General features: G+C 38.8%; 1 protein-coding gene across 1 annotated transcript in view; it reads right to left on the minus strand.

Annotated features, from left to right (window-relative positions):
• The window catches only part of Xpr1 (xenotropic and polytropic retrovirus receptor 1), a 145,029-nt gene that overhangs the window by 5,599 nt on the left and 122,410 nt on the right, over positions 1-17,020 (minus strand). The window contains exons 12-14 of the mRNA XM_075988290.1: positions 10,151-10,317; positions 6,674-6,813; positions 1,282-1,503 (exon numbers count right to left, since the gene is read on the minus strand). Of these exons, the coding sequence (XP_075844405.1) occupies positions 1,282-1,503; positions 6,674-6,813; positions 10,151-10,317 (529 nt within the window). The remainder of the gene's footprint in view (positions 1-1,281; positions 1,504-6,673; positions 6,814-10,150; positions 10,318-17,020) is intronic.

Consider the following 17,020-nt stretch of genomic DNA (forward strand, 5'->3'; position numbering starts at 1 on the left):
TGCAGAGATTCTTGTACTGTGTGAAATGGGATGAAGTAACACGAAAATGTCCTGCAACTCGTTCGCCCCAAGTGTGAAGGTAGTGTCTGTGAAAGGAGACGGTTACTCCCATGTGGCAGATGGGGAAGCTGACATTCAGAAGGCTGATGATGTACCACAGCTGCTTGAATCATAGCGTCAGAACTCAGAATCAGGTCTCACCCTAGGTTCCCCACACTTTCTGTACCATAAACCTCTACCTTTGGTTGCCATTTGTTTCCCGGTAAACACCTGAAGTCAACATAATCTGGAGCCTAAGAGCCCCGTTTCTGAAACAGAAAGTGTGTTTAGACTGCCCTCTGCTGGTAGCTCTGAAACCTTTACAACGAGGAGCTCTAGCCCACCAACGTTTTCTTCAGCTCTGAGGCCCCTCTCTTACCTACTCAGTCCCCCAAGTCCCAGTCTGCAAAACCTTCCTTAGCAGAAGCCTGGCTGATTCGATGCTCTTCTGGCTGACTTCCCTGCTGACTTCTGCTTCTTTGCTCTTCCTTCTGCCCAAGATTCAGCTTCCTGCTTCCTCTCTTCTCTACCCTTTCCAATCTCTAGCTAAAGCTCAGCAGGACTTAGTCTACTTTCCTGTGCTCAGCGGGCTATTCTGCTCGTGTCCTTCATGTTCCTTCTAGTCTGACGTTAAGATCCCAATCCAGGTCTTTACTGCCCCAACTTCCTACCACATTGTGCAGCGTCATTAAAATCTCCTTCCACATCACTCCTCGGAAAGAATATGCTTCTTTCTTGTCTACAAGATGAAGCTTGCAGTTTTCAGTCTCATTATTGGTTTTTTTTTTTTTTTGAGTCAGGTCTAGTCTTGAGCTTGCTATGTAGCCAAGGATAAGCATGAACTGATCCTCCTGCTTCCACTGTCTAAATGCCTGGCCAGTCTTTGACAGTTCAAGTGAGTGCTCCCAATTATATTTTCTCACTTCAGTTCTGGACACATGCTTTTCCTTTCTACCCTTCATTTCCACTCATAGTATTACCTAAACACCCCCTATCTTTAGAAAACTGCCCAGCTTCAGTCTCTTTCATTCCAGTCTGCTATCTGTTCTCTCTAAATTTCATTACCCAGGACACATTCCAGAAGTTGATCATATGGAGTGGCTGATTACTACTACTGTCTGGAGAGGAAGCATGGCCGAGTATCAGCAACTTCATCTGGTTCAGTCTAGGGCTTGTTAGCTAATGTTACGTGATCTTAAAGACCAAAGAAGTACTCTACTCAGAAGTGGTGGCTATACGTACTGGGACGCGAGGCGAGGCCGGCGCAGGGATATGCTCTGGTTGTACTTCCATGACCGATTCTTCTGGCGGTTTCGCACCCCATCTTCCTGGTCCATCATCTGCTCAAGGAGTGTCTGATCATCTGCATTCAGGGGGGCCACAGAGATGTCCCGCACGGCACGAAATTCACCACAGTTATTCAGATGCTCGTTCTCCAGGCGGAAGAAGTTCCATACAAATCGCCTAAGCAAAATGGGGTGGATGCATTCAAGTGAAGATCTGAAAATATTACCTCCTGTAAACTTTCAGGAGACTCAAGTTCCTACTCACTGAGAACAAAACAAAACAACAACTACAGGCTAGAATATTAAAATCAGAGGGCTAGGGAGATGATGATTCAGTTAGTGAAGCACTTGTCTCACCAGCACAAGAACATGAGTGTGGAAACCTAGAACCCACGCAACAAGCCAGGCACAGTAATGCACAGTCAGAACTCCAGCAAGGGCAGATGGGAAGCAGAGACAGGGGGATCTGTACTGGACCAGAAGAGCCAGCCCACCCTACTTCCAGGTTGATTTGAATGGAAAACATGGACTCTGAGAAGCCGAGTGAGGACAGGGCTCTTCTGGGAGATAAAAGATAAGTACAGAGGATCGAAGGCAAGACTTCAAAACAGCATAATCTGGGAGCTTCAACTCTAGAAGACTGTCTGTGTTCTAATCGTGGCTCCACCACTACTAGCTATAAAGACAATGGATGAGTTTCTCTGCCTATGCTTCTCTGTTACCAGGAAATGGTGTAACACTGAAATGTCACCCTGGCTATGCAGGCCGAGGGACAGTGATAGAAGTAGAATTGGTACTGCAGAGTACTTGGTCTATAATTCTTATTACAGATTATTTAAAAATGGATTAGGTTGAGGGTCAGTGAGAATGCTCAGCAGGTAAAGGTGCTTGAGGACAAGCCTGCTAAACTGAGTTTGATGCTGGACTTCCACAAGGCGGCAGGAGAGAACTGACTACTGAGTTTCACTCTGCCCACTACACTCAGTGAGAACGGCATGTTTAGGCTTATACTCACATGCATATGCATAAGTAGTTTTTAAAAGTGGCCCAATTCCTGTGTTGGGAACAAATACAAGGGTTGAAAGGAAGAACAGAGAGAAAGGAGAACAGAGACAGTCAAGTGCAGGGAGTAGTTACTTTGGAGGGCTTGGGCCTCACATACAGATATTTAGGGAAATGAAGAGGGGGCGATGGTCCAGAGGGGTCAGTGGCACCCACAAACAAGCACACTCTGTCCAGGGCTAGCTCTGTTTCTAATCCTATGTTATTTATCAGGCTATGTTTGTCCTTCCTGGCTCACAAGAACACCACACACCTTTCTAAAAGTGTCTTTTTATCTTCTCTTTTGTGCAAGCTATCTTCATGGATGAAGAGTTGAAGGAGAGAGGCCTTCACTTTTCCCCAGCACATTTAAGACATGCTTTTTGACTTTCACTGTTACTGTTGAGGAGTTACCTGTCAGTCCAACTGCCACTTATTTCTCTAAGGTTACTTAAAAATGAAGTAAATGTAGGCCAGTGAGGTGGCTCAGCAGGTGCCTGCTGCCAAGCCAAAGGATTCGAGTACCGTCACTGGGAGCCAAATGAAGGAGAGAGCCAATTTCTATAAGCTGTCCTCTGACCTCCACATGTGCACGACACACAAGCATACACACACACACACACACACACACACACACACACACATATGTATAAAAGATAATTATAAATATGTAGTTCAAAACAAGCATATCACATACACCTCAAAGTTTGCATGTTAGTATATAGCTTGGCTAGTATACAAAAATACACTGCATATCCGATATCCTGAAGTATGAAATATATTACTACCCTGAATGTCACCTCTAGGGCTCTCTACCAATACTTAGAGAGCTTATGTGCTACTCTTATTTAGCTCTGTAACCTCCCTGTAACTGATTTTGCATAATGAATGTGACAGGCGGCAGGATTTATTTTCTATATAGACAGTCAGCTGACTCATGTTTTATTTATTTTAAAAAATTTCTTATTTTATTTTAAAATACTTTGACTTCTTTTTTATCTTTAAGCCCTTTTATTCTTATATTCTTCTTTTTTAAATTTATTTTAAATGCATTGGTGTTTTGCCATGGGTATTGGGTCCCTGGTATTGGAGTTACAGACAGGTGTGAGTTGCCATGTGGGTACTGGAATTGAACCCAGGTCCTCTTGAAGAGCAGTCAGTGCTCTTAGCCACTGGAGCCATCTCTCCAGCTCTGACACATGTGTTATGTCCTCTCTTCACTGTTAGGCAGCTACATTTATCAGCAGGTGGTGTCATGATTATGGATCTGTCTCTAGATGCCCCACTCTGTTCCAGGGGAGCCTCTTGTCTAACCTCTTACTAACACGGTGCACAGCCTTGTTCTCTCTGTATGACCAGTCTTCAACTTAGAACATTACTCTAGCCTTGTTCTTTTTAGAATAGTCTTGGTTATTCTTTGTGTTCCTATATAAATTACAAAGCTATCAGGCATGTTTGGCATATAGGTGTAATCCCAGCACTTGGGAGGGAGGCAGCAGGGAATTGGAAGCCAGCCTAGGTAACTTAGTGATACTCCATCTGAAACACACACACACACACACACACACACACACACACACACACACACACACACACACTTGCGTCACTATAGAATTGGCTTGTCAACTTTCACCCATACACCAATCTCTCATTAGATTGACTTCTGGGTGTTTTAATGTACTTGGCATTATTAAGGACATGGATTAAGTCTTTAGAACCTCCTCACTGTACTACCCACACTTGCAGCATTATGACAGTAAACATAACTGTCGACAGCAGACATCACCCGGCCACATTGTGTTTATGTGCTTTATGATCTTACATTGTTTTTCTAATTTTTTTCAGGAACAAGTATCAATTTTTAAGTTGCTGACATTTCTGTTTGTTTGGTTTTGAAATAGGCTTTGGCTATGTTGCCCAGCCTGACCGCCAATAGTCTTCCGGCCACAGCCTTTAAATCAGCTACAACTAGTTGGGCGGAGGTGGCGCACGCCTTTAATCCCAGTACTTGGGAGGCAGAAGCAGGCGGATCTCTGAGTTCAAGGCCAGTTTGGTCTACAAAGTGAGTTTCAGGACAGGCTCCAAAGCTACACAGAGAGACTGTCTTAAAAAACAAACAAACAACAACAAAGAACAAAAAGACAAAAACAAACCCCCAAACAAAAAAACAAACCAAAACAACCAAAAAAAAACAGCTACAACTATAAATTACATACTCCTTTGCTCAACCAGATATTGTTAACAATGGCAGTTCCCACATGTCACAGGCTCCTCCCTCTTATTCTCATATTGAGTTAAATGACATGAATTAATTTTTGAACATGTGATAGTCTGAATAAGAATGGCCCCCATAGGTTCATATATTTGACTACTTGGTCCCTAATTGGTGGATCTGTTTAAGAAGAATTAGTAGGAATGGGCTTGTAGAGAAGGTATGTCACTGGGGATAGGCTTTGAGGTTTTCAAAGCCTATGAGCAGAACCAGTCTTAATTTCTCTGCTCACTGCTTGCAGATCAAGATATAGCTCTTAGTTACTGCTTTTGTACCATGCCTGCCTGCTGCCATGCTTTCTGCCAGGCTGATCACATACTGACCTTCTGAAACGAAGCTCCAATTGAATGCTTCCTCTTATCAGTTGCATTAGCCATGGTATCTCTTCACAGAAACAGAATAGTAACTAAGACCAATATTAAACCTTAATTCACAGAATGATCCTAAATTTTGAAGTATTAACCTTTTCAGATGCTACTGAACTCAATGGCTAATGCTGTGTTCAGGTTTTCTGCAACTATGCTGCAAGGCAACAGTGAGGCACAGGGTCACTCTAGGAATATCCTTGGAAGTTCAGACGACCGTCATGCTGGCCTCATAGTCCTTACTTGTCCCTTTCTTTTGAAGTGTTTTGTAAAAAACAAAAATTTTGACTTCAAATATTAGAAAGAATTTCCGGGTCTGGAGTTTTCTTCATGAAAACTATTTTGATATTGATTTAAATGTTGATGTTTTGAAAGATACAGATTTCTCAGATTTTCTATTTTCTTATTGATTATGATACTTTGAGGAATTTGACTATCTCATTTAATGGCACTTACATCTTTTTAAAAACCTTCAGAACTTCCCTCGTGTTCAGAGATGGGATGCAGAGCATTGCGTACGCTGGTCAAACTCTGCCTCTTAACCACATCCGAGCCTTCTTTAGGGTTTGTCCTTACTCCCCTTTTCTCTGGATTAGTCTTATGTAAGCACTTCATCAATTATTATTCTTTTAAAAATTCTGTTTTTAATATTCTCCGCTGCGCATCTGTTTTCTATCCTGATAATTTCTAGTCTATATGTTTCTTTCTTTTAGGTTTGATTTGAAGCTTTAATTTTTTTTCTAATTTCTTAAGCTTTCTACTTTTCTAATACATTTATTTTTGATTTTTTGCAGTGGCTTTTTAGTTGCATTTTTACTTTTTTGCTACCACTTTCAATTTCAGTCTATTAAAATATCTTAACATTTTGTTACAATTTTAACTTTGACTCCAAGGCATTAGACATCACAATGGTTTGAGTCTGAAATGTTCCCAAAGGAACATGTGCTGAGTCTTTCCAGTATTACTTTGAAGGCTGTGGAACATGTAGAAGGTGAGGCCCTGGCCAGAGAAGATCACTGGGATCTCTGAAATTTACATTTGCCCCTAGTTCTGACCTCCACCTTCTGGTTCCTGGTGCATTGTGATGGACAAGTCTTCGGCACATGCTACGTCACCATGCCTTGTCCTGCCACCCCTGCCATAAATTCAGGTTTCTCTGAAACTGTCCTTTCCACGCTGTGCTTGTTGGTTCTCTTTCACAGTCAACAGTGACAGCACAAACATGCTTTGGTTCATTTCTAAACAATTGCCATTTTTAATCCTATCATTTTGTGATTTTTAATAATAATTATAATTATTATTTTTGAGACAGAGTCTCATATGTATCTCTGGCTGGTCTAGAACTCTATATACAAACTAGGCTGGCCCTGAACTCACAAGAATATACTTGCTTCTGCCTCCTGAGTGCTTGGATTAAAGTGTGCACTACCCCATGCCCAAAAAAGTTTTTATTACATCTAATTGTCTTCTTTGTTTTTGTGTGGACGTGAAGGCCATAGCTCATGTGTGGAGGTCAAGGACAACTTTCTTCTACTATCTGGGTCCCAGAACTGAACTCAGATCATCAGACATGGTAGTAGTAAGTACCTTACCTGCTGAGTCAGCTTGCTGGCCCAGTACTGGGCATCTTTTAAAAGAATCCTTGATAAATTGTTTGATAGTTTGCTTACCGGAAAACCTCAAGGGGGGCAAAGACAGTAGCAATGATGTCCCCAACATGAGGCTGAAAAGTCGTAGCAGTAATAGAGATTTGGATAGTCCAAGCAAAGCGCAGTATCACATCTTCTATGATGGCACAGTAGTAATAAGCCTAAGAAATACAAGCAAATAGTGTATATTTCTCACCACTCTTCTTACAAAGTACTCCTACATCAGCTGTTGAGACTCACAGATAGCCCACCAACAGATAAATGGGGAAACATTACATAGGTTTTAGTTCCCCTAAATAGTGCAAAAATTTAAGATGATGATGTAGTACTGAGTTTCAGAAATCAGTTAACAAATACAGTTAATGTCCACACTGTACATGAGCCTCTCTTGTAAATTAAATGAGATCGTATTCTAGGAGAAGCATGGGAAGATGATGACTAAGTCACTAGTACTAAAGGATATTAGCAGATTTATTAACTGTACAATTTGTATTTAAAATTTCAAATTTCTTTATCCCATATATAATACAAGTTTTGTCTTGTTTTTTTATGTTGATAAATCAAATGATAAATATTTCACAAACACGGCTGAAAATAAGAGACAGTATTCAACTAATTCAGTTTAACTACCCGAAAGTCTTAAAAATACAAACTGCCAATAGATCCCAAAACTCATGGATTTGTTTATTACTAAGCAAAATTCGCACTTCAAAATGTATTTAAAGGTTGTGTCATTTTGGTAACTAGAACTGCTATGTAGTAAGCTGTATTAATTTACTTTACTTTAAAAAGTATTGCTCTTGTATTTGCTGGCAAGTGTGCATGTGTACTGTGCCTCTGGAAACCAGAAGAGGAACTGGAGGTACAGGTGGTTGGGAGTGGCCATGAGTGTTGGGAACTGAATGTAGGTCCTCTCCACGATCAGTAAGTGTTTTTATGCCCTGTGCCACCTTCCCAGGCCTGTTTAATTTTTAACAAAGTGTATGAGTCACCATCAGAGGACTATTAACAGGAACTGACAATCGATCCCTGTACTTCTTCTCTTCTATTCCCCAGAGACAGTCATTTGTAACTATCCATTCCATTTGCCCTCCATAATTTTAAATAATGTGTTTAATGTTTTGACTGGTCAGTTTTAGACATTATCCACTAACTTATTAGTTGTTTTTTTTTTTTTTTTAGTTTTTTCGAGACAGGGTTTCTCTGTAGCTTTGGAGCCAGTCCTGGAACTAGCTCTTGTAGACCAGGCTAGCCTCAAACTCACAGAGATCTGCTTGCCTCTGCCTCCCGAGTGCTGGGATTAAAGGCGTGCACCACCACTGCCTGGCTAACTGATTAGTTTTTAAATTAAAATTTTAAGCAAGCACACAATAAGCAATAAGCTTCAGTAGGGTATTTTCAGTCTTTAATTGTATTCACCCGTGCCCCATCTCTTTGCCCCATCTCCCCCTTCCCCTCAACAATAGCTCCACTTTTATTTTCAGTCACATGTGTGCCATCATTCCCATCTCCCGCCTCCCTTTAAGGTCTTTTTCTAACCTTCTCACGGTCCCCTTTCCAGTTTCATAAAACACCCCCCACAATGTAGGTTCCCCACATGTGAGAAAGCAGGTAGAATTCTTATGAAGACTGTGACAGGATTTTATAATGAAGGTTCACTGGACTTCACAAATAGTTTCCTCACTTTTTCCTTATAAATTTGCAACTATAATTTAAAAAAATTTATACTTTATTTTTTATGGCATTAAAATATATAATAAACTATTAGAAAGATTCTACCCACTAATTTCATTACAAAGAAAATAGTAAATCAGAACCCATTTAAATAGAAAACAGCCTAACATTTATGTAAAGATACAATGAACTGAAGCAATCAGCCTAAGTAACAAATATGTGCAGAGTTCACCAAACACCAAACGCAGTAATAAAAAACACACACGTGGTGAACATAAAAGTAGCTTTAACTGAATTCATGACTATTCCGATTACTGGTCCTCTTTTCTTTTTTTAAAATGGCATTAGGGATTAACCTGTATATTGCTCCTGTTAGTGCTTTACCAGCATACTACTGCCTGGCCCTAACCCGTTCATTTTCCTTTTAATTAAGAATTATAAAAAATGTTTAATGCCTTAGTCACAGCTGCATATTATACAATCACACACTTTTCAAAATACAGATTTGATGTAATGGCAACATTTGGGTATTGAATTATATGTTATCCATAACAGAACTTTAGGCCTGAGAATATATCAAGGGCTAATGTAATCTACACCCCTTCAGTCTGGCTGACTAAACAGCTTAGTTAGTAATACAGCTGGGATTGTAATACACATACCCAGATTCCCAGCTCATTGTTCAATTTTTTCAAGGTCTAATCATTCATGGTACCAAAGCATCTGTATAAAGACAATTAATTAATTTTTTATTTTATTTTTTTTGTTTTTTCGAGACAGGGTTTCTCTGTGGTTTTGGAGCCTGTCCTGGAACTAGCTCTTGTAGACCAGGCTGGTCTCGAACTCACAGAGATCCGCCTGCCTCTGCCTCCCAAGTGCTGGGATTAAAGGCGTGCGCCACCACCGCCCGGCTATAAAGACAATTAAAAAAATATTTATTTATTTATTATGTATACAATATTCTGTCTGTGTGTATGCCTGCATGCCAGAAGAGGGCATCAGACCCCATTACAGATGGTTGTGAGCCACCATGTGGTTGCTGGGAATTGAACTCAGGACCTTTGGAAGAGCAGGCAATGCTCTTAACCTCCGAGCCATCTCTCCAGCCCCTAAAGACAATATTTTTATTTGAAATTCAGCTTCTCATTCCCTTTATTCTAATATGCCGTAAAACACTAAAATGATTCCTATAGAACTCTACTTTTCTCCCAGTTGGGCTGGCACTAACAAGTACTCATTGCATAGACAAAGGATCTGAGCACTTTGGCAGTCTTTTCCCCATGGGTGTTCATAAAGTTGCTTTTTCAGTATGCAGCTACTTATTTGGTGCACACCAAGTCTACAAGAATTATTCTGAGCAGTGAGGAACATGAACACCCAAGCACCAGATATGTTAAGAAAATAGAGGCTTCTCAGCAAGTTGCCCTCTCCATTAGTTAGGACATAGCACTGCCATTTGCTTATCTGCTTACATTCCCACAGCATCTACCACATGGCAAACATGATAAATTTTTTTGTGGACTGGGTTGGTATCTTGGACACTTTTTTTTTTTGAGACAGGCTTTCTCTGTGTAACCATCTTAGCTGTCTTGAAACTCATCTGTAGGCCAGGCTTGGCTTGAACTCACAGAGATCCACCTGCCTCTGCCTCCCAAGTGCTGGGATTAAAGGTATGGCCCGCCCAATTGGATAATTATTTTTTTTAAATCATTTTTAGGTTATTATAATTAGAACTTTGAGTCGATATTGCTGTATGATCTAACTACTGATATAGCTAAGTTTTTTTTAAACTCTTTCCCTTAAGTGTGAACATTCCACACATACCTTTTGGGGGTATACAATTTCTTCCCGGAGAAAAGTGTTTTCTCCTGCGTTCTTATCAAAGAGACCCCAGTCCATCTTGAGATCCCAAATGAGGGTATAGCAGGAGCTGATGACACAGAAGACAACCCACAGGTAAAAGAACACCTCAGTGTCTGAGTGCCGTCGTTCTGCAGAAAGAGAAGAAGCAAAAAGGACAAGATAAAGTGACTAAACTGAACCAAAAAAACAGATGCTTTATAGTGTCCCATAAGAGAAATCCAACTTTTAAAACAAACATCCTTAGCAAAAGTATCGCCTAACAAAGGTTAGTAATAAATACGACTTCTCTGAGATCCAAAATTATACAAATGTTTATTAAGGAGTAAGGATCTATAATGAATCTATAACATCTCAATGTACTCTTTGGATTTTATAAACATGTCATTTAAACTTCTGCCATTAGGTGGCAGCTTAGGGTAAAAGATAGAAAAAAGAAATGTTGGGTTGTTTTTGATTTAGAGCATTTCCTTCACACACTTTGATCTCGTCAATCTTACTGTGAAGACAATCAGGCAGTTCCAGGAAAAAAAAAAATGCCCCAGAACCCAACAGACTGATGAGGTATTCGCCCTTTACGTTTATGAGAATGAGTTTCCCTCAAGCCACAGAGCTTGATTAGTTTTGCTTTTTTCATAGGGACATTACTAATATAAAGGCCCAACCTATCTTTATACTGATAAACAGTACTTTCGGTTTTATTCTGAGAACACCATAAAGCACATTAAAACAGAATAAAATAATTTGTAAACATAGTTAATCAATTTGATCTTTTTTGGTCTTAAGAGCCTTGTTTGCTCTCTGAAATTCTCCTTCAGTAAGTTCCAGAGTTCCCATGATGCTCTCCAGTTTCAAGACACTGAGAGATAAAAATCTGGTACGGAACTGTCAGAATGGTGCCTGTGATCTAGTTTCAAAATCCTTTAAGGTTTGGCCAGTTTCTCAGACTGTAGCATGCACTCTCCACAATTTGTCCTACTAAAATAAACAAGTATTTATTAATCATTTTTAAGTTATTAATGTGCTTAATACAGTATGATCCAAAGGTAATTAACAATCTACTGAGTGACAGACATTTGCTACAAGAGTAAACTTGACTTCAAATGAAGTACAAGGAACTGAAAAAACATCAAGGAGAATGGGAGTTTCCCATAGAAGGAAACGAGCATCAGTAGCATTTGTGATATTTCTAGAAAGTGAAATAAACATTATTGCAAAAGTCAGGTGGATGAAGTGAGGTCATTCAAGGCTGAAGACACCCTCCCCCCTGCCCCCAGACAGGGTTTTCTCTGTGTTATTGTCCTAGTTGTCCTGAAATTGCTCTTGTAGACCAGGCTGGCCTCGAACTCACAGAGATCTGTCTGCCTCTGCCTCCCAAGTGCTGGAATTAAAGGCGTGTGCCAGGAAAGTGTGCTATGCTTAAAAAATTACAAGTCTCCTCTACATCTAGGGCAGAGCACAAAGAACATAAGACAGTTTGTAACAACCTGAAATGACATTGGAAAAGATATGTAGGACTTGACTGCAGAATGTCTTCCTGGGCCTTAGGATCAGCTCTGTATTTTAGAAAACTAAATGCTTAGACATTTACTAACACCAGGATTACATAGTTAGAAAAAAAAAATCTGATATCTTAAAGGTCCAGGATAGCCAGAATTAGTATCTATCAGCTCATGAGATACATATTGTTTGCTGAAACAATCATTATTAAACATTAAGTCACATAGACATAATTAGCAATATTAAAGTAATAAACACTTGGGGTTCATCACTTCAAATCCTAAATGCTAAACCTTGTTCTTTTCTACCCTTCCGAGATTGTATACATTCTTTCTGCATGATGAAAACACTGTACATCTTTTCTCAACTCTACATTCAACATTAGGAGCCTAAAATTAGGTCTGACAGAAAAATTTACATCATAGAAATCAACAAACACTAAAACCAGTGTCCCCAATCTCTACTCACCAAGAGCTAGCTGTTTAGTGAATAAACCCTTGTTTAGCTTCTTTTAGACAGTCAGGAGGAAGGAAAGGCAAGTGATTCTGATCAATCCATCCAAAAAAAAGAGCAGAAAAGCTCTGCTTGGACAGAAACTATTTTTCAGGTTTAAATTATAGTCATAAAAGTTCTCTTCTTCAAAAGCATACTGATCTGAATATTTACATTAGAACACTAGATAGGAATTTTAAGTGTCTAACACATTATTAATTATCTAGGTATACTTGGATCTGTTCAGAGGTCAGGTAACTAGTATTAGTTATCTGTTTCATGAATGCATTAAAACATGCTCACAATTCATCTATCAAGGTTTCCAAAAAGTAAAGCAAATTCAGGAATGGAATGAAACCCACTCTTCATATTTCAAAAACAAGATGAACATAGAAATTAAAAGATAAACAGCTTGTTAATAAATATAATAGCAACTTATCAAATAAAATGTTTATGATAAGGCTTATATTCTACAAATATTACTTCAACTTTTCCAATAATAATCTATTAATTAGTTTGCTAGTGAGGATTTGCACACAGACCAACAGGTAGGTCACAAATTGGTGCTTATCAGGTGAGTATAGGTACTACCGAGTCTTTTACTGAAAGCTGATGTTCTTTATTAATTTCTGAAGAAATAATCAAATATGCATTATTGTCAAAGGAAAAGGAATTAACAGTGAAACAAAATACAGTGTGCTAATTTTCCTGCATTTTTATATTTTATTTTGTCTTCATAGTACAATCCTTAAACTGGTACAATGGTTCAGGTACCTCCCTCTTTCTAAGTTCAATTATTCTATGGAATTTCTATGAGACACACATGGAGATTTTACTGACCTTTAAGATAAACAAATATTCTTATATAAGATTTCAAAATAAATGATATTTTATTTCACAGACTTTAATGATGAACATGTACTATATTTTGGTCTCATTTTTGATCTTTAACATATCCCAAATAAAAAATGTTTCTCCCTTAAATCTTCCTTCTTCATTGATATTCAGGGACACACAAGACGGGTTTTATCACTTTAGGCAAGCAATTATACCATATTCTCTCTTGGCTTACACTGGTAGTCCACTTTAATAATGGCGAGAATCACAGAAAATCAAATCATTGCTATTCTACCAGGAGTCTCTCTCTTACTCACATGCCACATTAGAAGCAGAATATATGGAATAAATCTGTGGAAATGACATCCATTGAATTTAAAATAAAAATAAATTTTGTAAGAGTTGCATACCCACAGCCATGAGAGGAATGAAAAGTGAAGTAAGAGTCAGAGGAAGTGATAGGCAGAAAACCAGAACATCACCCAGCACTCCATCTCTGTTAGGAAGTGATAGGCAGAAAACCAGAACATCACCCAGCACTCCATCTCTGTTAGGAAGGGTGTTTTAGAGTGAAGGAAAGGAGTAGTCTTTCACCCAGAGTCCTACTCTCTTAATTACCACTTTTTACACTAAAACTAGATAAAAAATGAAATAGAGAGGGCACTGTTTTCAAAGTTCAAACCTTGGAGTAAACTGAATTATGCTTGAACTTAGCATGTAATATTCTGCATTTATTCCTATAGCTTCCAAACCAAATCACTGAATTATGAGATTAATATCGTTCTCTCAGAAAAATTCAGAAATCTGAATAAATACACAGATAATCTGCAACACATAACGCAAAAGCCATATGCACTCAGAAAAAATTATAGTTTGCATTTTGACTAGTTATATGTTTCATGATAGTCTCATGACAGGGAGCAGCAGTGGGCACAGCTCCAGCAGTCATGAGTTCATAACTTCAAGCAGCGGGTCCTTCACAGTGCACAAGCTAGGATGTGTGGTTGGTTAAGTGTCCTGAATATATTTTGATTTACAATATTCTCAGTGCACACAGGTTTACAGGGCATAATCCCACTACAGGAGAATCAGCACATAGTCACTCATCATTACTGTGTTTTAGTTAGCATGTAAGACTGAGCATAATACTCCTGAGGTGATGACCATCTTTAAATTGAAGCAAGAAAAACAGCTATTTTTATTTTCATTTACAGTTAAAGATTCTAAAGTTCAGAGAGAAAGGAAGTAGAAAAATAACTGGTTTTGAAGTTAAAAGATCTGGGTTGGAATATAGACTCTATCACTTCCCAACCTTGTGGTTACAGAAGATAAACACTCTTAACATGATCGAGACAAAAATACAACCAACTAGGCCCAAGAATAAAAGAGGAAAAGAAAAACAGCAACCCTATTCAAGAAACTATTTTTTGGTTTTTCAAGACAAGGTTTCTCTGTGTAACCCTGGTGTCCTAGAACTCACTCTGTAGACCAGGCTGGCCTGGCCTGGTATCAAAGAGATCCACCCGCTTCTGCCTCCCATGTGCTGGGATTAAAGGCGTGTGTACCACCACTGTGCAGTTCAAGAAACTTTTGTACCACACAGTGTGCTTTCCTGAGAGCCTCTCACATTCAAAGTGAAAGGGAAGTTCTAGCAGCTATGGAGTGCCACGAAAATATTTCTAAGATGATGTAAAAAATTACTTAAACACTATCTATAGAACCTAAAGGATTATCTCTGGGTTAGAGTGATGCTCAGAAATTGTAGGACCTGGATTCAACCTTCACAACAAAACAAAGTCCAGCCAGGGAGTGGTGGCACACACCTTTAATCCTAGGACTCAGGAGGCAGAGGCAGGTGGATCTCTGTGAGTTCTAGACAAGTCAGGGCCATACATGAGATTCTGTTTCAAAAAAGCCACCCCTGCATAAACCCTAAACCAAAACAACTATACATATATTATTTCAAATTATTTTTGTATATAAAATGATGATTATAGCAACGACAAAGATGATTATTCCAGATGAGGGAACTCATTCTAGCTTTATTTCTGTATTATTTGAAAATTATAGTAATAAATGTATATTTATATAGTAATACATATCTATCTACCTAATCATCCATCCATCCATCCATCTACCTATCTCTATATATCCATATTTTGCTTGCAAATTTTTTAAAACAAGATTTATTTTATTTTGGTGTATAGTGTTTGCTTCAATGTATATATGCATGTATCACATTCATGAAGCTTATAAATTTATTTAAAAGTAGGAGGGAAGAAAGTAGACAAAGAAAAATAAATGTCAGCATGACGATATTTATAAATGATGTATTGGTTTTATAATATTAAATAGTATAGGAATTTCTTTATTCAACAAAGGGCTGTAACTTACATTATTTGTTATATGGATATAACACTGAAGATTAACTTCTAAGGAAAAGTGTGTTCTTTGGTATGTTCTACAGACAGAATGTGGCCTGGGTAACCTATTCTGGAGAATTAGGGATGTGCTGAAGAACAAGTAAAGGCTACATTTAAAAGAGGAGAGTTGGTGCAGGCAAAACCAATTTGTAAGCACAACCAGAGACCTGTGCATGGAGGAAGAATGTGGCTTTTGGGAGAGGCAACAGCTAGGAAAAGCTTCATAAAGGAGTTGCTCCTTGAACTGACTCTTAAAGGGACTTAGCTGAACAGTTTATGGGTGCAGAGAGAACCATTTCCAGTGAGCGGAAACCATTCATCCAACATATAAGCATCTGCTGAATGTGAACCAGATATCATTCTAGATGCTAGGTACATAGCAGTGAATCTTATTTTTACTAAAGGGCAGACAAATTTCCTGCCTCATTGAGTCTTGCTGTCTAGTGGGGGAGATCATTATCACATGCATGGATGAACAAGAAGATTGTGGACAGTGAAAGAACCACGAGGGAAACAGAACAGGGTGACACAGCAGATGGGAGGAGCTCCTTCAGACAGTATTCAAGCAGTGTCCACGCAGAGAAGGTCTGAGATGAGAAGGGGCAGCTACATGAAAAACTCAAAGAAGTTACAGATACAATGCTACAATTTCTAGACAACATGTTAGAGAAAGTGAAAAGAAACACATTAACTTAAATAATACATCTTATTTAATTCATCACGTGCAAAATATTTTAGTCATTATAAAATTGAGATATGTTATATTCCTTTTTATATTAAGCCCCCAACATCTAGTTTGTATTTTATACCTATGGAATATTTTAATTTAGAGTAGACACATTTTGGGTGTTTTATAAAGCTTAGCGTCTACCATATGAAATCCCAAGTTTGAATCCAATGCCAAAGACAGAAGGAAGAGAGGGAGGAATGAAGGAAAGAAAAAGAATAGAACAGAAAGAAGAGAGACAGAAAAATGGAAAGAGGGAACAATAAGAATAGAGAGAAAAGATAGTTGAGGTAACTTCAAGTGCATTATCAGATGCATGCAGCTGGTAGGCAAACAGTCGAGACGTAAGCTACATCCCCTGTTCTACTTCTACAAACTGGTAGTACTAGGATTGAACCCTGTGCATGCTAGGCACTCTACCAAGAGCAACAGCCCTAGTCCCCAAGTATGCTGTGACTGTTCCTCAACACTGCTAATGAAAGGAATGGAGATAGTGTGGAGAAGCAGACCACTACTCTGAACAAAGAAACAGCAATAAAGTTAGATGGCTTGGTGTGGAATAGGAGTTGCTTGAGGGTGGAGGTCTCCTGAGTATAGGCTGAAGGAAAGACCCAGCAATGATGGTGTTTAGGACAGAGACAAGGATGACTTCCACAGTCAGACTCCAAGACAGGAAGTGAAAGCACAGCACGGAAAAAAAAGACACCTTGTCTCCTGAGACTGGAAAAAGACTGCAAAGAATTTCAGTTTTAGAGAAATAAACATAGAAAGGAGTTGACAGAAAATGATTCCTAACAATTCTCAAAGTGGAAGACAACAGCAAAATGGCCTAGAAAAATAAAGAGGAACATGCTG

Source organism: Microtus pennsylvanicus, chromosome 10, assembly GCF_037038515.1.
Source record: "Microtus pennsylvanicus isolate mMicPen1 chromosome 10, mMicPen1.hap1, whole genome shotgun sequence".
Taxonomy (NCBI): Eukaryota; Metazoa; Chordata; class Mammalia; order Rodentia; family Cricetidae; genus Microtus; species Microtus pennsylvanicus.